This window comes from Callospermophilus lateralis, chromosome 10, assembly GCF_048772815.1.
Source record: "Callospermophilus lateralis isolate mCalLat2 chromosome 10, mCalLat2.hap1, whole genome shotgun sequence".
NCBI lineage: Eukaryota > Metazoa > Chordata > Mammalia > Rodentia > Sciuridae > Callospermophilus > Callospermophilus lateralis.
In genome coordinates, this window is record NC_135314.1 from 82,081,556 (window position 1) to 82,103,432 (window position 21,877).

At 32.4% G+C, this 21,877-nt stretch overlaps 2 protein-coding genes across 3 annotated transcripts in view; one reads left to right on the forward strand and one right to left on the reverse strand.

The window, feature by feature from the left end:
• Window positions 1-21,877, reverse strand: part of Arl13b (ARF like GTPase 13B) — a 65,055-nt gene that overhangs the window by 14,296 nt on the left and 28,882 nt on the right. For both annotated transcript variants that reach the window (XM_076867348.2, XM_076867347.2), the window contains exons 4-6: window positions 5,900-6,005; window positions 4,881-5,083; window positions 1,787-1,895 (exon numbers count right to left, since the gene is read on the reverse strand). In XM_076867348.2, coding sequence (XP_076723463.2) covers window positions 1,787-1,895; window positions 4,881-5,083; window positions 5,900-6,005 — 418 coding nt within the window. The remainder of the gene's footprint in view (window positions 1-1,786; window positions 1,896-4,880; window positions 5,084-5,899; window positions 6,006-21,877) is intronic.
• Stx19 (syntaxin 19) lies at window positions 13,469-18,022 on the forward strand. The gene is made up of 2 exons (XM_076867350.2): window positions 13,469-13,490; window positions 17,128-18,022. The coding sequence occupies exon 2, from the start codon at window positions 17,138-17,140 to the stop codon at window positions 18,020-18,022; it is 885 nt and encodes a 294-aa protein (XP_076723465.2). The 5' UTR covers window positions 13,469-13,490; window positions 17,128-17,137.

Consider the following 21,877-nt stretch of genomic DNA (forward strand, 5'->3'; position numbering starts at 1 on the left):
GGTTAATAAAAGATTTAACTAACTTTCAGATATCTAAGCAACTTAATCCATTAATTCCCCCCCCCCCCAAGTTTTCAATTCTACATAGGAGGATAGGACAAAATGAGTTAGAACCAAATATGTCATGATACCTAATATTTTACAAAATAAGGCAATATCAAAACTATCCAATCATCTTACCTGTGGAGCTGCCTCGCTCCTAAGCAGCAGCCCCAAGGAGGAAACAATCATCCACCTCTCCAGATGAACACCTGTATGGAAGAGGCTGTGACAGAGGAAGAGGAATGGCAAACACATTGGCAGAATCAGCAATCCTGCTGAGTGAATGCCATAGAATTAGGAGGAGGTGGCTGATGAGAGTGATTAAAGTGGAGCCAATGTAAACTCTGGACCTCAGCAGAAGATGAAAACAAAGACAGACAGACAGACACACACACACACACACACACAACCCCTTAACTTCTTAATATAAAATCTACAAGTTAATGTTTGAAAAACTTGCGATAATTAAAATTAAAATAAATGGTATAAAGATATAGGAGAATCTGTTGCAGTTTTGAATATTCTTATTTTCCTGGGAAAACAAAGTTGTCTATAGATGAAAACTGGGAATAAGATACTATAAATAAGAATAAATACATTCCTACTGTATGAAATAAATGACAAAAATAAATTTATCAACAATAGTAACTTTAAGCTGGGCATAATGGTGCACACTGTAATCTCTGGCTGTGGAGGCTGAGACGAGATCTGGAGTTCAAAGCCAGCCTCAGCGACAGTGAGGCGCTAAGCAACTCAGTGAGACCCCGTCTCTAAACAAAAACAGGAAATTGGACTGGGATGTGGCTCAGTGGTTGAGTACCCTTGAGTTCAATTCCTGGTACCAATAAATAAATAAAAATAGTAACTTTAATAATGGCCGTATTCAAACATTATTTTCATTCTCATGTAATTTTACAATCAAATATTTCCCTTTCTATGCTACATCAAAAGTAATTATTTGGGAGGGAGGAGGTAGTGGGGATTGAATCCAGACGTGCTCAACCACCAAGCCACATCTTCAGTCCTTTTTATTTATTATTTTGAGACAGAGTCTTGCTAAGTTGTTGAGGATAGTTATCAAACTTGGAATCCTCCTGTCTTGAACTTCTGAGCTGCTGGGATTTACAGGCATGCACCACCACACCTGGCTTCAAAAAAGTAAGGTGGGAGAGAATGGGAGGGAGAAGGGGAATTGCATGGAAGATGGAAGGAGACTCTCATCATTATACAAAATACATGTATGATGATGTGAGGGGGAAAAAAAAAGAAATGTGTCACATTAGATTGGGTAGAGAGAGGTGATGGGAGGGGAGGAGAGGGATAGGGGGGATAGGAAAGGCATCAGAATAAAAGAGACACTAGTATTGCTGTATGTATAACCAAGGTGATTCTGCAACCTGTACACTTGGAAAAATGAGAAATTATGCCCCATTTGATTCAAATGTATAATATGTCAAGATCATTGTATTGTCATGAGCAAACAGTAAAAAGAAAAGTAATTTTTAAAATTTTCAAAATATTTTGGATGAATGCTAGGCAAGCATTTTGCCACTGAGCTATATCCATAATCTCAAAAAGTATATTTGAAGAGAAAGAAAAATTAGTAAACCTTCTAATTGTATCTCGCCTTTAGTTTTGTTACAAAAAAATATCTCTGGAGAAATTCTTCTACCTCCTTGCCTCCTGTCCCAACTTCCAACTTATAATTTAAGATATAAAAATTAACATTTGCCATCACTCATACCTCAATAATTACAGATGCTATTGGCTGGAAAGGGTTAACAGTAACTGGTTCTGGGTCCAACTCAGCCAGACCACTCATTCCATCAGATTGCTCTCGTTCTCTTTGTTCTCTATTATTTGAAGAGGAAAAAATAAATAAAATTAATTTTGAAAAAGCACTGAGCCATGTTTAAGAAACCTATTCGAGATAGGTTTAAGATTATTTAAATTTAGTAATTTAAACATCGAGTTTTGTCTTTTAATTACTAAGAACATTTAAAAATTCCTCATGGAGGTAATAGGCCTCTATCCTCATGTAAAAATTTATCATTTGAATTTTAAAAGAAATTCTGACAAAAATGACATTGTATGTCTGATTTCTCAATGCTGAAGTACAATTTAATTATTTTTCCATGTGCAAAGGGAATTTATTTGTTGATTCATTAATTATCCTCTAAAATAATTACTGTCTTTTTTATTGATCAATAGGTTAAGTCTTTGATAACTTCTTCTTAAGGGCTATGTCTTCTCTTGTTAAAAGTACTTTGAAAACACCAACACAATCTATGTTTTTATTTATGTAGAAACATGTTTCTTACAAGACAGAAAAAAAAGTAGCACACTGCAGATTGATTCTATAGAAGTACATGACAAAAAAGTAACATTAAATGATAAATTTTGTTAAGTTGTACATCATATTTGAACTAGAAAACAACTATTGCTCTGCATAATAGTATGAGGCTATAAAAATAAGTTGTCCTTCAATAATCAGATTAAATAATTCCATATTAGGTACCAATGAAATATTACTGTCTCTGAAATTTATCATTCATGTTGCCCAGTACTTGAAGAGTAATAAGTTACTAAAAGAAGCAGCCAAAGGCAGAAAAGTTAATATTGTGGCTCTTCAACCAGACTATCAGTATAGTATAGCAATGTGAATGTTCATTACTATGAAATTCATCAACTGTGTTCTATTATGGAAACATACATCTTTCAATCTGAATCTAGGAAAAAAGATTTGGAGATTTGTAATTTGCTTCTTTTGTGACCTTGGACTGGCTCTTTGAGCCTCAGTTTTCCCACCAATGTGGACAAAAATACCTCATAAGGATGTAATGAGGATCAGATAAACTAATATATGTAAAAATATTCTGTAAATGAATACACTTATAAACAGTCATTATTATTAATATTACTGATTACTAGTAACAATTTCAGATATATAGTATTAATATACTATTTTCATAACAAAAACAGCATATTTTTCAGAAACATTAGAAATCACAGTGTGAACCAATTAGACTGAAATTGGTGAAATAAAAAGTAAAAAAGATTGTTTTATTCATTCCTCTCTAAAGGTCAGTTTACTTTTAACTATGAAGTCTCAGCTTAACAGTTGAGGTCTAAGATCACAACAGGCATGGCTATGGAGAAAGCAGGAAAGGGGAATGACTATCAAAAATGCCTGTCATAACATACATAAAATATAATTACAGAAAAGGTAAAAATTTTAGAAAAACGTTTTACATTAGATTTATTATATTAATTCAACTTTTTATTGTTGCTTTCATCTTCATTTCCATTTCTTTTTTGCTACTGGGGTTTGAACACAGGGCATCCTATATGCTATGCACATTCTCCACAAGTGAGCTCCACTCAGTGGAGGAAAGGCAACAGATATTTTAGAAAAATGTGACTGAATATTTTATTTTTATAAATATATACATAATTGCTGTAATAGCTTTATATCATGAAAATATACACTAGGATAAGAAAATACAAAGATTCTCACAGTGAGTACAACTTCATACGGGCAGTTGCCAAGATCTCTCATCCCATTCATTCTTTGATGTCAAGAGATTAACAGATAAACTCATACTACTGAACACTTGGGGACAGAGTTATTTCTACAGATATTTTGTTCCTTTAAGTGCTATCTTTACACTAAAAGACAGATATCATCAGATGAAATCTTTTACAATGTAAGGAAGCACCTCACAAAGGTAGTGGCTTCTTGTCTACTGCGCTGCAACTAAGTTAAACCATGTGGAAAGCCAATATTACTTAAGTTGATGGAAGGCAAGTTTGAATCTTATAGTTCACTTAAAAATATTTTTCATTTTCCTCTTTTCTCCCCTTCTCTACCATGTAACAATACAACTTCTATTCAAATATTAGCACTTTCTTATAGCATTAAAATTACGATTCTGAAGTAGAATTTATACAATCTTTTTTTTAATAGAATTTGGTGGATTTAGTTTAAATGTTTTCCTTCAAATGGCATATTTAAAAAATAATTCTTAAATATATTTTAAAAACCTGAGATAACTTATTTTTCTGACAATATTACTGCTGAAGATCAGCTTTTGCTTGGGCTGAACAATCCTCTATTAGTTCACCATCTTTTTTAAAATTTTATTTTATTTTTTGTACTGAGGTTTGAAACCAGGAACACTCAACCACTGAGCCAAATCCCAACCCTTTTTTGCATTTTACCTAGAGATAGTGTCTCACTGAGATTGCTTAGCGCCTCACTTTTATTGAGGCGGGCTTTGAATTTGCAATCATCCTGCCTTAGTCCCCCCCAAGCTGTCTCTTTCCATCTTTGCTGAGTCTAAAGTTTTCTTAATCTCAATACATGATGACATAGTGAGCCTGACAATTCTTTCTTGTGGGAAACGGTCCTGTGCACTACAGGACATTTAGCAGCACCCCTGACTTCTAACCATTACATTTCAGCAGCACTTTCCCCTACTCCCCAGCTCTGGCAACTAAAAATGTCTCCAGACCATGCCACAAGTTCTCTGAGAGGCAAAATTTCTCTACCTGTTGAAAAGCACAGATTTAAAAGTACCAATAAAAAATAAGACATAAATTTTAAAGTCTGAGAAATAATGACTACATAAAAAGTACATTTACAACTAGTATAAAACCAACAGGAAAATTAAAAATCTATCATCCAAACTTGTGCAAAGATCCATAGAAATAGGAAATTAACTTAATATTTTCTTTCACACAAAACAGATAAAACTAGAATAGACAAACTCACAAATTATTTTAAAAAGTGCCATGGTATTATATCTTCAAATATAACACAGTGTTAAGTTATTTACCTTTCTTCTCGTAATTTTCGCACTCGCTCAGCCCTTTCTCGTTTCTCTTGTTCCTCAAGAGCTCGTTGTTCTGTTGTGTCTTTTTGGATGCGTTCATTTAAGGTATCAAAGTCTCTTGCAATGTTATGTAGTAGCCAATAAAGACCTTTTTTAATGGACTTGTCAATTTTCTTTCCATATCCCAAGACTGCTGAACAAGGTTCCTAAAACAGAAATTATTTGATTCAAAGATTAAAATTAAAAGTTCTCCACATAAATCTATTCATAAACCATGATGTATAATTACTGGCATATCAAAATTAAGCCATTTAAATTACTGATATGAAACACCTGCTAACTTAAAATAACTGCTTTTGCAATGGTCAGTAACTTTCATATTACATAGAAGTTGAAAGATATTATAGATAATATTTGTAGGCTACAAAACTCCTGATGTCATTTTTCAAAATTTATTATTAATCTCTTATATTTAAATAAGCTTTATATTTATACTTTTTCCTTCCCCTTTCTCAATATTTGTAGCACAATATATTGGTAAAGTCTACAGGTCCTGTCCTTTTTTTTTTTTGGTGGGGTGGTGGTGGTACCAGAGATTGAGCTGAGTGGTGCTTAACAACTGAGCCACATCCACAGCCCTTTTTATCTTTTTATTTTGGGACAGGATATTGCCAAGTTCCTTAGGGCCTTGCTAGGCTGGCTTTGAACTTGCAATTCCCTTGCCTCAGTCTCCCGAGCCCCTGATATTATAGGAATGTGCCGCCATGCCCAGCTAACAATATCTTAAAACAAAAGGCAAAAGTAAAAAAATCTTTGAAATTATGAAGGATAATTTATAGAACCAGTAACAAGTAAATAGACTACAAATTTTATAATAGGAGCTAATATCATTAGAACAGTGAGAGCATGATTTCCTTGGGGCAGGGGAACTCTTATTAAAGTTACTTTCTAATTATCTATCACCTATACAAAACTAAGTTACACTGAACAACATTTAAACCGAAAGTGGGAAAAGAACTTACTATCTGACAAAGGCACTTGTGCTCATTGACCAGTTTTTCCAGAGAGAGACATTCAATCACATCAGCTTCTCCTAAAGCCCCTTCCTTGTCTTGTTTATTTGCCAACCTAAGAATGACAAATGAAATTATTTTATAGCATATATAATCAGACGGTGACTTAAAATATTTTGACCATTTCCTTCAATTCCAAAGTTTTAATCTACTGAATAATGAATAACCTGATTTTAGAAAGTATGGTAGTATTAATTTCAACATTTTCACTTATTATTGATGAAAAGAAGTCTGTAAGGACTGGTCTAAGAGAGGAAAATCAGATAAAGAAAAGTGTTCACATATCAAAAGCAATAAATTCAAAGGCCAACAAGAAAGTTACAAAAGGAGAAAGAAGTGGGCTACTTTCCATTTTCCTCAGTCAAAACTATGTCCTCATCCTCTTAAAATGAATTATATCATGATGTAAGTACTCTTATCTCATGTTCCTACAATTTAAAAATACAGGGGCTGGGGGTGTGGCTCAAGCGGTAGCCCACTCGCCTGGCATGCACATGGCCCAGGTTCAATCCTCAGCACCACATACAAAGATGTTGTGTCCGTTGAAAATTAAAATATTAAAAAAAATAAAAAATAAAAATACAAACAACCATGTTTTAAATGACAAATACTCAAGCTGTGCTTATAATATTTGAGTTCTGAACAGGTGCTTCACAGAAGAAATACAAAAGGCCAAAAATATAAGAAAAAAATGTTCAACATCTCTAGCAATTAGAGAAATGAAAAGTAAAACTACACTGAGATTCCATCTCACTCCAGTTAGAATGGCAATTATTAAGAATACAAGTAATAATAAATGTTAATGAGGATGTGAAGAAAAAGGTTCACTCATACATTGCTGGTAGGACTTCAAACTGATGTAACCAATCTGGAAAGCAGTATGGAAATTCCTTAGAAAACTTAGAATGGAACCACAATATGACCCAGTTATGCCACTCCTTGGTATATACTCAAAGAACTTAAAATCAGCATAATACAATCAAAGAGCCACCTCAATGTTAATATCAGCTCAATTCAAAATAGCCAAGCTCTGGAACCAACCTAGGTGCTCTTCAACAGATGAATGGATAAAGAAAAATGTATATATACACTATGGAATATTACTCAGCCATTAAGAATAATAAAATCATGGCATTGCTAATAAATGGATGAAGCTGGAAAATATTATGCTAAGTGAAATAAGCCAGTCCCCAAAAGCCAAAGGTCAAATGTTCTCTCTGATATGTGGATGCTAACCCACAACAAGGGAGGGTTGGGAGAGGAAGAATAGAAGTTCAATGGATTAGACAAAGGCAAATGAAGAGAAGGGTGAGGGGATGGGAACAGGAAAGACAGCAGAATGAATTGGACATAACTTTCCTTTGCTCATAAATTAATACACAACCAGTGTTAATTCCACAATATGTACAACTGCAAGAATGGAATTTTAATTGGAGTGGGTTATACTCCATATAAGTAAAACATGTCAAAATGCACTCTATCTTACTATCTAACAAAGGCACTTGTGCTCATTGATCAGTTTGTCATGTATATCAAAAACCAACAAATTAAAAATAATAATAATAATATTTGAGTTTATCTATATTTCTGATGTGTGAATATGTCCACATAAATGTGCAATTTACTGGAGACTTATACTTCTAGTTACTTGGACCAGTACTGGGCATAAATATACACAACAAACACATTCAATTAGGGACAACTGGGGAAGAAATAAGTTCTTAAGAAAAATGGGAATCACACTGAGATACTGCTATTTGTCTACATATATTTTTCTTGTCATTATTTCCTAAACAATAGTGTTACAACTATTTACACTGCATTTATGCTGCACTAAGTATTATAAGCAATCTAGAGGCCATTTAAGTATATCAGAGGCTATACACAAATTATATGTAAATAATACACTATTTTCTACAAGGGACTTGAGCATCTTTAGTTCTGGTATTATAGGGCAGTCCTGGAACCAATCTCCTTCCAATACTAAAAGACAATGTAATGCATATGACAGGGTATTTTGCGGGGGAGGGCAAAATGTAGTTTTTAATAAATATACCGAACAATATATCTAATGAAACTCTAGGATCAATTTTTAAAAAATATCAATACTGAACCAACCTTGTTCATCTATATACCTTCCACTTTTCCCTGTTCATTTTAAAATTACAATATATTACCATAATATCTTTGTTATACCTAACAAATTGATAGTAAACCTTTAATATTACCTCAATGCATTCAACATTCCCCAGTATCATTTTGTAAATGTTAAGTTCAAAATCAGATACAATCCATACACATAACTTATCAGTTAACCCTCCCTTTCTTAAAGCTAGTATACTGCATTGCTCCTCTTTTCCTACTATGTTATTTCCTTACAAAATAAAACAAATCATTTCTTTTTAGGCTTTCCCATGTTTTGGATTTAGGTAATACTTCCTCATGAGTCCATTTAACATATATACTCTGTACTCCCCATATTTGGTAGTTAGATGTAGAGGCTAAACACTTTTCATGTTGAACTCTTTTGGCAAGCACAGGAGCCATACAGTATTACTTTTTATATGCTACCATATTTTTATGATATTAAAATTGATCAGTAGATTTACAGTCTGATCCATTTAAAATAAAGTTCCGCATTGGCCTTTCATTTCAAATTTTACTGATGATCTTTGCTTGATTCTATTATTTTATACTAGTTTATAAAAGGTGACTTATTTAGTTCTATATTCTTCCTATAATACCAGAATTTTCTATAAAAAAATAGCTTTCAAAAACTACTTGTGACTCACTTAAATTCAATTCATAGAAAAAAATTCAGACCAACAGCTGATCTTTTGCCTTTATTTCCTAATTTTAATAAAAATGAATTGTACCTGGTGGTACAATCAGTTCATACTGATTCTGTTTAACTTCAAATCAAATATTACCAAGTTTTCACTTAGCTTCTTGGATCTTGTTTGTATCTCTTTTTATATATGCTGACAACTACAAGTTCTAATGACATTGACATTAACTATTTGCTTCATCCTATATGAGTTTAAACTTAATAATTTCAGGGGCAGTAGCACATGTGAGGCATTGGGTGTAATCCTTAGAATCATATAAAATAAATAAACTTAATAACTTTAATATTATTACTAAAAATAAAGATTACTAAATGAAGGTTAAGATATCTTTGTGGTTATTTCTGTCTCTAAGATATATCCCACTACAGATGCCACAAATATTGAGTTTTAAATACTTGAAATAACCCTTTTCTGTGTGGCTATGCCATCACTTAGTTATATAGGTAGGTTCATTTGTTTCAGAGTAGTTTTACTTTATAAAGATAATTTGTATTTTTAAAATTAATTGTTAATGCATTTATATGGTTCAAAATTCAAAGTTACATAAACAAGTTTCAATCAGAAAGAAATATCATCCATATCTATACCTTCTCTTTCTCTATTCTTTCTCTTATATGTAACTATTTTCATTAGTTTTTAGTTCATCCTCACATACTTTCATTCTGAAAATATAAATAAGTATATGGGAGAAATGGTATTTTAAAGAGCACAATTTGGGCATGATGGATATTCATTGTCATTGACTGATTTTTGTGCCCTTATGGGATTTCCTAAAATAGGATATAATTCAATAATTTTAAAGTAAATGGAACAAAAAGGCTTTATACCAAGCTTCTTTACACTCTTTTTTATTCCTGCTTAATTCCTTATTTTTTAATAGGCTTTTATATCTAAAGAAAAAAAAAGTAAACTCAATGCTTTTTTTTTTTGAGTAATATATTGTATAGATAATGTAGGACTTGAGTTTCAGAGACTGTGCAAAATACTCTGTGTAGGCAATAAAACAAGGACTTCCTGTTACAAGCTAGCTCCAATGAAAATCTTCCTTTAATCTAAAGAATAGGCGTCTAACTGGCAGAACCAGATTCTCCGGGTGTGAAGTAAGCAATTTGTTCTTCTCATTTCATATTAACAGCAAAAGTACAACTTTATCTCCAACTTATTTGATTTCATTATTTGGCTTTCAATTAACTATATGAGAAACATATAGAAATTAGGCTGTGACCTATAAGACAGAGATTTCAGTAATTTGATCAAACATTACATCATGTGATACTCAGATTTCCTTTCAAAGGCAGAACTCACAACAAGGAAGGTGAAAAAGCAACAAAAGGAACAAGACAGAAAGGTAAATAAACTGCGTTTTTTGTACTTTTTTGATGTGAGAAATCCAGTGACTAAAATCTAGTTATACTTTGACATTTAAAATTAGCTCAGCACGTAGTTAAAACTGCTGTTTTGCTCAGACTCGGACAGGGCTACAGATAGCTGATCTGTTCATGTATACTACTGAAAAATTGAATGTGATTTGAGTGTAGAGCTATTTGTTAATCAACTTTAGAGGAAAGAGTTTTTAAAAATTCTTTAACAAACGACTTCTCATTTTGAAAACATGGGAAAGCCAGATTCTATAAAAACAAATCTAAAATTCTTTTATAGACTATAAACTAATCATGCTGTGCTTTAGAGAATATTTTCACATTAATATTCAAAAGAAAACTGTGCACAAATTGGACACATATGTATAACCTTTAAAGTTTGAGATTATTTTCTATAGTTTTAATTAATTTTTTTCATTGTTGTTTCCTAGAACATTCTGAAATTAATTTGAGGCAATGAGAATATTAAATTATTGTATAAAGATCACAGTGAAATATAAAATTAGTCAAATTTTAATGTTTTAGCTAGGATACTGCAAATATTTAAATCACAAAAGTTGTTAAAGTCAGCATTATTTGAAAGCAAGACATATCAAGAGGTAAGATACTTTCTATGTTATCACAATTGTTGACATTAGAATTTTTTAAAATATCCTATTTCTAAGTAAATATCCCAAGTAAAAATAATAATGACTTTTGTAAGTACTTTAAAGGAAGATTTAAGAATTGGCCATGTAATATCTAAAGCAAGGTATCTTCAAGGCTGTGGAGTTTTAAGTTTAATATAAAAACCATTTTTATATGCATATAAGTTAATTAAATCAGTAAGTGAAAGTTTAAAAATTAAGAGTTTTAATAAAAGGGTCCTAATATTGTTAAACAAGTTTACAATTATCTACACTAAGGAAAAGTAGAAAGCACTGAAAGACTACATTGCAAAAAAAAGTCAGATAATTCAAGCTTAGAGAATATATGCAATTTGTTTTTATTTTAGAAAAGTTTCAGTTTATTTTTAGAAACTGTCATCTAGCTCTTATTTAAGTAGCCAAAGAGGTTAATATTCCTATAAGATCTATTGCTTTAATCTTGAACTAGAGAAATGTTGCAAGTTTTCTTCACATAAAAAAGGAAAAGGATACTCTATTTACCTTGGATTAGGCACTGGATGTATTTCTTAAAGTATTTTATTTAGCCACCATAGTAACCCTAGAAAAAAATAGCTTACTTTAAATATATTAAGTATCTATCCCAGGGCATATTTTTTTAAAGCACTAGGTAATTTGTATTTGTGTTTCTGTCTTTAAGAATTTGTACTATCTGTAATAGGATGAAAAAAGTTTTACTTGAATCACACAAGTTTACTTTTCTATTTCCCACAACAAATTGTCAAAGTTGGTTACCATATGTACTAATCATTGCTCTATTTTCAAAAATGTTTAAAATCAAAGTCCATTACCACTAGTAAAATTCCAAAATGTATATCTATGTACTAAGCTAAACATTCTAAAAGATATTTCATATTTGGATACAATACTTCTACCATTAAGAAAGAAAATTTAAAGTACAGAAAAGATTGCACAAAATTAGCTTCAGCAATTAAATAATTTCACAACAATGAGCTTCATATTTTGAAACTATATGAACTCCATCTCCTCCAACTTTCAAATTCTAACATGTCTGGATATCTCACTTTGCCTAATATTCTGATTTATAAAGGCATAAGGATCAATCATATTGAAAATAGTTATGCATATATAGTTAAAAGTATACAATTACTAGAAAATACAATTTATATACAGCATGTAAGTGCACCTAAGTACCTACATGAAGTCAATTTCTGCACAAATAAACAAAACTGGAAAATTTTTCTGAAGTGTTAACCTACAAAAATAATCAACTATGACTTAGTCGAGACACACAGACATTGAAATAATTCCCTTGTGTTCTAAACATACAGAAAGTGTTGATATAACCCTAAGGAAAAGAAAGAAAGAAAGAAATTTAAAAACTACATCATTAAATTTTAAAGTAAGAAAGGAAACTTTCAGGTACCAAAAATAAATAGGAAACACACTAATGACTAAATTAAAGGGTAGTAATTAAAACCAACTACACTATAAAAACTACAAAGCAAAATAAACAAAAAATTCTAAATTTATGAGTTTCTAAATTAAAAATACCCATTAAATATTTAGCAGATAATTGTAAAGGAATCAGGTGGCAGATTCTTAAGGGCAAAAGAGAAAGCTAGAATAGAACATAGCAAAATTTTCATTTTATTATTGGTTCTTTATAGTTGTACATAACATTCAGTTGTTCATTCTATAGTTGTACATAACATTTAGTTGTTCATTCATAATTATAAAGGCATGGAATATAATTTGCTCTAATTCAATCCCCACTTACTTCCCCATTCCCTTCCCTCTTCCCTCCCCTTGTTCCCTTCCCTTTACTGATCTTTCTCCTCTTGTAGTTTTCTTTTCTTTTTTTTCCTAATTAGTATCTTGTGGATGTACATGATGGTGAGATTCACTGTGACATATTCATATATGTAAAGTTAGGTAATATTCATTCTACTATTCTTCCCTTATACCATTCCTCTTCTCTCCCCCTGCATCCCCTTCCTCTGTTCCACTCATCTTCTATTTTGAAAAAGAAATTAGTGCGCCCCCCTCTTTTCCTTTCTCCCCACTCCCTCTTATTTCGACAACCTTCTGAAAATCAGAAAAAACATTCCACCTTTGACTTCCTGGGTCTGGGCATATTTCAGTATTTCACTTAGCATGATCGTCTCCAGTTCCATCCATTTACCTACAAATACTATAATTCTATTCTATTTTATGGCTGAGTAATACTCCATTGTGTATACATACCACATTTTTTTTATTCATTCATCTGTTGAGATGTACCTAGGTTGGTTCCACAGCTTAGCTATTGTGAATTGTGTTGAAATAAACATCAAGGTGATTTTAGATCTTTTGGGTTTCTACCAAGAAGTGGGATAGTTGGGTCATATGGTTGGTTCCATTCCTAGTTTTTGAGGAATCAACATACTGCTCTCCATATCGATGCATTAATTTTCAGTCTCACCAACAATGTATGAATGTACGTTTTACTCCATATCCTCATCACCAATTATTATTATTTTTCTTCTTAATAATTGTCATCCTGATAGAGTAAGATGAAATCTCAATAAAAGATTTTTTTAAAGAAATATTTATTTATTTATTTATTTAGGTGTAGATGGACACAAAACAATGCCTTTATTTTTATGTGGTGTGGAGGATCAAACCCAGGTCCCGACTGCACGAGGTGAGCGCTCTACCGCTGAGCCACAATCCCAGCCCTCAATATAGGTTTTGATGTGCATTTTCCTAATTGACAGAGATGTTGAAAAATTTTTCATATATTTGTAGGCCATTTGTATTTCTTCTTTTGAGAAGTGTCTTTTTAGTTCTTTTGCTCATTTTTAACTGGGTTTTATGTGGGGGGAGTTGGTTTGCTTTATTTTGTTTTTCGGTGCTAAGTTTTTGAGTTCTTTATAAATTCTGGATATTAATGCCCTGTCTGAAATGCAGGTGGCAAAGATCTTTTATTCTGTAGGCTCTCTTCATGTTCTTAATTGTTTCTTTTGCTGTGCAGATGCTTTTTGGTTTGATATTTATATTTGGTTTTATATCTTGCATTTTAGGAGTCTTATTAATGAAGTTGTTTCCTGTGCCAATATGTTGGAATGTTGGGCCTACATTTTCTAGCAATTGCAGAGTTTCTGGTCAGTGATTCACTCTGAGTTGACCTTTGTGCAGGGTGAAAGATAAGTGTCAAGTTTCATTCTTCTACATGTGGATATCCAGTTTTCCAAGCTCCATTTGTTAACAGGGCTATCTCTTCTACAATGTATGTTTTTTGGCAACTTTGTCTAACATCAGGTAATTGTATTTATGTGGGTTTGTCTCTGTGTCTTCTATTCTATTCCATTGGTCTTCAAGTCTGTTTTGGTGCCAATACCATGTGGTATTTGTTATTAGAGCTCTGCAGTATAATTTGAGTCAGGTACTATGATGTCTCCCTCTAGCATCACTCTTTTTGCTCATGATTGTTTTGGCTCTTTTGGATCCTTATTTTTCCAAATAAATTTATAACTGTTTTTTCTAGTTCTGTGAAGAATGTCATTAGTATTTTGAAGGGGACTGCATTGAGTCTGTGAAACACTTTTGGTAGTACGGCCATTTTGACAATATTAATTCTGCCTATCTAAGAAAAAGGGAGGTTATCTCCATCTTCTAAGGTATCCTTCAATGTCTTTTTTCAGTGTTCTGTAGTTTCATTGCAGAAGTCCTTCACCTCCTTCATTAGATTAATTCACAAGTACTTTTTGAGGGTACTGTGAATGCTTTTAGTTTTCTTTTCAATAGATTAATTATTAGAGTATAGGAAAGTTATTTACGTATGTTCATCTTATATTCTGCTACTTTGCTAAATTTATCAACTCTAGAAGTCTTCTGGTGAAATCTTTGTGATCTTCTTAAAATATAGAAGTATGTCATCAGCAAATAGAGATAACTTGCCTTTTTCTTTTCCTATTTTATCAGTTTAATTTCCTTCTCTCGACTGATTGCTCTAGTTAGTTTCAAGGACTATGTTGAATAGGAGTGGTGAGATTGGGCATCCTTGTCTTTTTTCAGTTTTTAGAGAAAATACTTTCAGTTTTTCTTCATTCGGTATGATATTGGCCTTGGGTTTGTCAGATATTCCCTTTAAAATGTTGAAGTATATCCCTTCTCTCCCCAGTTTCTCTGGTGTTTTAAACATAAACGGGCACTGTACTTTGTAAAATGCTTTTTAAGTTTGATAATCTATTGAGATAATCATATGATGCTTGTCCTTATACTCTTTTTATGTGATGAACTTCACTTATTGATTTCCATGTGCTGAACGAACCTTGCATCCATGGGATGAAACTTACTTGATCTTGGTGCACTTTTTCAATATGCTTTTATATGTGGTTTGAGAATAGTTCATTAAGAATTTCTGCACCTATGTTAATCAAGGTTATTAATCTGAAGTTTTCTTTCTTGATGTGTCTGTTTGGTTTTGGATGATACTGGCTCCAAAACTTGAGGAGAATATTCTTTGTGAGAGTTAAATTCACAGGAAATGTTTTGCTCGGGTGTAAAGATAGATTTTTTTTTTAATTTTCAGAAATGTAAGTTATAATAACATTTATGTTTTGAAAAGAAGCTATGGATATCCCTAAATAAAGGAGTCAACCAAGAATAAAGATAAGAAACCAGTGATTGTTGAAGGAGAAGAAACGAAAATTCCAACACAGCCAGTTTACGTTAGAATATTCCAGAAAACAATCTTCAAAAAACAAAATAATAAAATAAAAAGAATATCTGCTATATTTAAGATACCAAGTGGATTTTTCAGGTCAGTTCAGCTTAGAATGAATTAGTGATACATATGTAAAACAGGAAGCAACTGAAAAACTTAATCATTTGAAGGAAAATACAAAAGTTATGTATTTATTGATCTGTGTGATGTTTACATGGATGTTAACTTTGTGAAAAATCATCAAACTATCCATTTATGTTCCAGGCCCTTTCTGAATATGTCTAAATAGTTCAATAGCAAATTCTCTTAAAACAAAAATACCCATTTTCTATTTTTTTCCCAGCGATTCAGGCCTAAAAACAATTAAAAAAAAAAAAAAAAAAAACAGTTGAGAAAGGCACTGTAACCATGATTCTTTATGTGATTGAGATATAAATATTATTTGGGTGTTTATAATAATGTAAACATTATTTGATTAACCCAAAATATAATGAAAGACATTAAATGCCATTCTAAAATGAAGATGCTCTGTGAAAATAAAGTTTTTTTTATAAATGAAGACCGGTTTTTTAAGTCGCTTTGTATGTAGTTATATCATGTTATACATGTGCATCAATTTGATTTCAATGGATAACTGTCAGTACAGGATGTGATAAATGTCATACTCAAAATTATATATAAGTATATTTTCATGCTTTAAAAAGTATCAATTAAAAGAAAATGATAGATATTTTATTATAAGATATTATAGATAATCTTTTGCAAAGGAATGTTAATAAGAAATCAGGCTGGATGTGGTGGTGCATACCTGTAATCCCAGTGGCTCAGGAGGCTGAGGCAGGAGGATAGCAAATTCAAAGCTAGCCTCAGCAACTTAGCAAGGCCCTAAGCAATTTAGTGAGACCCTGTTTCAAAATAAAAAATATAAAAAAAAGGCTGAGGATATGGCTAAGTTCCCCTGGGTTCCATCCCCAGTACCCCAAAAAACATAACAAAACAAAGAAAAATCACCATAATCAAACCAAGAAAATAATTTCATATATATGCAATGGATAAGAAAACAAAGCTATAACATGTGTTAACGTAAAGGCCTCAGAAAACTTAAATTCACCATAATCTACCTACCTAAAACTCTAATGTAGGAACTGTCCTGTTTTTAACTTAATTATGCCTATTTTACCAAAATGAGTATATTTTTAACATTACATAGACCAGCTTAATTGTTAAAAATATCATAAGTAGTATGGGCACTTTTAAAGTCTAAAGGTTAATCCTAAAACTTGAAAGTAGAGCAAAAGCACCCTTTATTAAGAAAAATGATATTACATATTAGAATCTTGACACTGAAGTACTAATTTTGGGATAATTGTGTCTCCATCACTGCTTTCTCAGATACTAAACTCAACTAAATGAGATTCACAGAAGCCACACATTAGGCAAAATAATTCATAAATTATTTCATATTATTTTTCCAATTTCAGTGATATTTATGTGAAAATTCTTATTAATTTTTAAATTAATTTTTAGAAAACTAGGAGAATTTTTGCTGGGAGATAGACAGCTATGTCAAGTCAAATTTCTTTTTAACATAATCATTCTTGCTTCTTAGCAGGAAAGGGAAGATGAAAGACCGACTTCAAGAACTAAAGCAAAGAACAAAGGAAATTGAACTTTACAGAGACAGTCATGTGTTAAGTTCGGAAACAGAGGAAAAAGGGGTGTTTGTGCAGCAAGCTATTATTTATGAGAGAGAGCCTGTAGCTGAGAGACACCTACATGAGATCCAAAAACTACAGGAGAATATTAACAATTTGGCAGATGATGTGCAAAGATTTGGACAGCAACAGAAAAGTCTGATGGCTTCAATGAGAAGGTTTAGCCTCCTTAAGAGAGAGTCTAGCATTACAAAGGAGATAAAAACCCAAGCAGAACACATTAACAGAGGTTTGGGTGATTTAGTTAAAGAAGTTAAAAAGTCAGAGGTTGAAAATGGTTCATCGTCAGTCATCACAAGGATACTTAAATCTCAGTATGCTGCAATGTTCCGACATTTTCAACAAACTATGTTTATATACAATGACACAATAGCTGCAAAGCAAGAGAAGTGCAAGGCATTTATTTTTCGTCAACTTGAAGTTGCTGGTAAAGAGGTACCTGAAGAAGAAGTAAATGATATGCTTCACCAAGGAAAATGGGAAGTTTTTAATGAAAGCTTACTCACAGAAATCAATATCACTAAAGCACAACTCTCAGAGATTGAACAAAGACATAAGGAACTTGTTAATTTGGAAAACCAAGTAAAGGATTTACGGGATCTTTTCATTCAGATATCTCTTTTAGTAGAGGAACAAGGAGAGAGCATCAATAATATTGAAATGATAGTAAATAGTACAAAAGATTATGTTAACAATACTAAAGAGAAATTTGGACTAGCAGTAAAATACAAAAAAAGAAATCCATGCAGGATACTGTGCTGTTGGTGCTGTCCATGCCATGGCTCAAAATAAAGAAACTATTTTTAAAATTTTTCCATATTTAAGCTGAAGGGTGTATTTCAGTGTCTGTTTTTCATTGTTTCATGGATCCACACTTTATCACTGTTAAGTCATAATTTTCCCCTTTAACACCTACTACTATTACAGAGACTCCTGAAGTCAGTGACATAAGTCTTTAAATTTTATTAATCTGAAAACAGTATGAATACCTTCAACTCACAGGTTAACAATAAAAATTAGATGAATAAATTGAAGTTTCTGATCAGGTACTAAATTCTACTACACATTTTTCCTAATTTCTAATGCTTTAACAAGATGAACATTAAATTAAGTGATGACCATGTAAGCAATATATTTGGCTATTTGAGACTGTTTGGTAATTGAGAATTACATAAAACATGACATCAGAAGATGCTACAATAAAGCAAAATCAAGTAGATTTCACATCAAATTTAGTGTTAGAAAAAATGAGAGAATTCTTGTGTGACATTTTCCATTTCCTTAAAGAACTATAAGGCAAAATTGTCAAATGAAAGCTCAGTAGGTTTAAGGAGTAACAGAAAGAAAGCGATAAGGAATAAAATAGTCATTTGGGATGGAAGGATAACAATTATTTTATAAAAGGTAGTAGAATAACCAGGCAGCACTTAGGGCTCAACTAAATGTATGGTCACAATTTTAATGTGCTATCACCCAGTGCAGTCATGTTTTTAACCTATTGATGTTTTAGCTGCTTGGGTACTAGCATAGAATGTAAAGATAATGGATCTATTTAATATGACAGCTTTTCCAGATGTGTATAATGGAGGGAAAATGTGTTATGGTAGCTTAAGGTACTTGAAAAGGCAGAATTTATACATTTATTATAAATATCATAAATCATTTAAAAATTATAAAGAAATTTAAGCACTTTCTACTATGTCAAATGTCAAGCATCATTGTAGAAAGATGTTTCATATCTCAGCTCAAATGTTTAAGAAATATTATAAAAGGAATAATTTAAAACAGGTAACAAACTCCACAGGTAATAGTTAAAGCTAATATATCTTCTGCTCTTGTTAAACTTGCATTCAGAGCTTTCATGATATTTGTTCCTGGGCTAGAGTTGTGGCTCAGAGATGAGTGCTTGCCTAGCAACTGTGAGGCACTGGGTTTGATTCTCAGCACCACATAAAAATAAATAAATAAAGGTCCATTGATAATTGATACATACACACACACACACACACACACACACACACACAAAATAATTATTTCTAAACTGTTTATCATAAAAATTGAGAATATTTAGTACTATTTAATATTCAACAGTATTAGATTCACAATTTTTTTTTTCTGTTAGCACTGTATATTTGAACACAGTGCCTTTGAAAAACCAGCCTCTATCTCAGAGCAAAGCCTGTCCAAGGAAGGGACATGCCTTTGTCCTTGGAAAAACCCACAGAGCACTCCTAGGCACATTCTCACCCTGCTAAATTGTTTATCTACAGGAGATATCTGCTGCGCCAGGTGTCCCTGACTCAGTCAGGCTAGGTGGGGATCCATAGCAGCCCCCTAGCAGCCACCAATCAGCATGAGACAGGGAAATACCTGGGATGCCAGATAACCCTCCCAGCAGTTTATGGTGGTTGATAACAAGTTGGGAAACCATGTAGCTCAGGAGGTACACCCCTCAGGGCTTAAACCAATCAGTTCAAATGTATACCCTTTTCTTGTATTGACCAATCACCCCTACCCAACTTGTTCCCGCCAGTGAATGAACTAATCATGTTTTAGAGTTGTTTGATTTTCCCGCAGTGTGAGATGATTTGTTGTGATGTATGTGAAATCCCTGCCCTCTCCAAAGAATGTATATAAACTCTGCTTAAGTTTTTCTTGGGGCTCTCTGCTCCTTTCAAGTGAGCTCTGAGCCCCAGCATGCTGGACCCCCAATAAACCCTCTGCTGTTACATGAGACAGTCTCTTGGTGGTCTCTGCCTCTGATGCTCACCCAACCTTAACACCTTTAAAGCAAGAGTTAAATACAGCAATTTTCATCACAAAGCAATGTGTCATATACAGTTTTTCCTTCTGTATTTTAAAACTATTACTATTATCCTAACCTAAGCAACAGAAACAATGATACTTAATTAGTTGTCAAATATTTTGTATATTTTATTTTTATACTTAATAGGCACTACAAGTAGTAGTTTTTTTCTTAATGTAACTATCTGAAAGGGATAAAATTCCTTGAAGGGATTGAAGGCACAATGTTAGGAATCTATTGGTTCTGTAAGTATGAGAAGATCAAAATAATTAATAAAAATTATTATGATCATAGGACTTATATTCATAATCAATAATGTCATTTTCTGTGATCATAAGTTTTGTGTAGCTTAAATTCATATAACATTTTAAAAACAGCTCTCTCTTGAAGCCCAACATCAAGGTGAGGGACAGACAATCTGCATGGGTACTCAAGAATACAAGGAAGAAACTGTAATATCTCAGATCCACACTGCAAGAAAGAAAGACACTATAAATGTCCTTCTTTCACAGCAAGTGCTTTTGAGCTCCTTTAGAGAGTCTTAAAAGGAACTACAGCGTGCATGGAGACAGGCTGATTTTGCTCCTTAACCTGATCAAAGACTGGAAAAAGCTAAAAACCTGTAATGTCCTCCGTCTACTTCCAGTGCTATTCTAAGGCCACACACAGACAACATGAAAAAACAAGGGAGGAAGGTGCCCCAAACAAACCAGGATACTGTAATAACAGAATCCATGGACAGTGAAGTTGATGAAATGTCAGAGAAGGAGTTCAGAAGGTTCATAATTAAAATGATCTGTGAATTAAAGAATGACCTAAGACCTAAATGAGCAAATACAGGCAAAAATTGATCACTCCAACAAAGAGATAAGAGAGAAAATACAGATAGCAAAAGATTACTTCACGAAAGAGAGACTCTGAAAAAAACAGAAATCCTTGAAATGAAGGATACAATCTCAGTACCACATACAAATAAATAAATAATTAAAGGTCCATCAATAACTAATAAAAATATTTTTTAAAAACTCAATAAAGTATAACCAACAGACTAGATCACTTGGAAGAAAGAATGTCAGAAAATGAAGACAAAGCAATCGATGTGGAAATTAAAGTTGATCACACAGTGAAGATAGTAAGAACAATGTAATGATGCAATTTAAAGAATTAGAAAAGCAAGAACAACCCAAACCCACAGTCAGTAGAAGGAAAGAAACAAAAAAGATCAGAGCAAAGATAAATGAAATACAAACAAACAAACAAACAAAAAGACAAAAAGTTGGCTTTTGAAAAGAAAAACAAAAGTAACAAACTTCTAGACTAAGAAAAAGTGACCCAAATAAGTAAAATCAGAGATGAAAAAGAAGCGATTACAACTGATACCACAGACAAACAGAAGATCATTAGGGACTATTATGAACCACCATCCACTAACAAACCGGAAAACTTTAAAGAAGTGAATAAATTTCCAGACACATATAACTTACCAAAATTGAACCATGAAGACATGGAAATCTGAACAGGCATTAACAAATTAAACAGTGAAATCTGTAATTAACGTCTTCCCATAAAGAAAAAAACAAGGATCAAATGGCTTCACTGCTTAATTTTATGACATTTTTAAAGGTACTAACATCATTTCTTCTCAAACCATTCTGAAGTATTGAAAGGGAGGAAATTAACCTGATACCAGATGAGGAAAAATTCACAACATAAATGAAAGAAAAATAAAAGAGAAAAAGAAAAGTATAGACCAATATCCCTAATAAAGCCAGATGTAGAAATTCTCAATAAAATACTAGTAATACAAATCCAAAATCACACAAAAAATTCTACACCACAAT

Coding starts and splice junctions, on each gene's coding strand:
- Stx19 (XM_076867350.2), top strand. CDS start 17,138: ATGAAAGACCGACTTCAAGAACTAAAGCAAAGAACAAAGGAAATTGAA.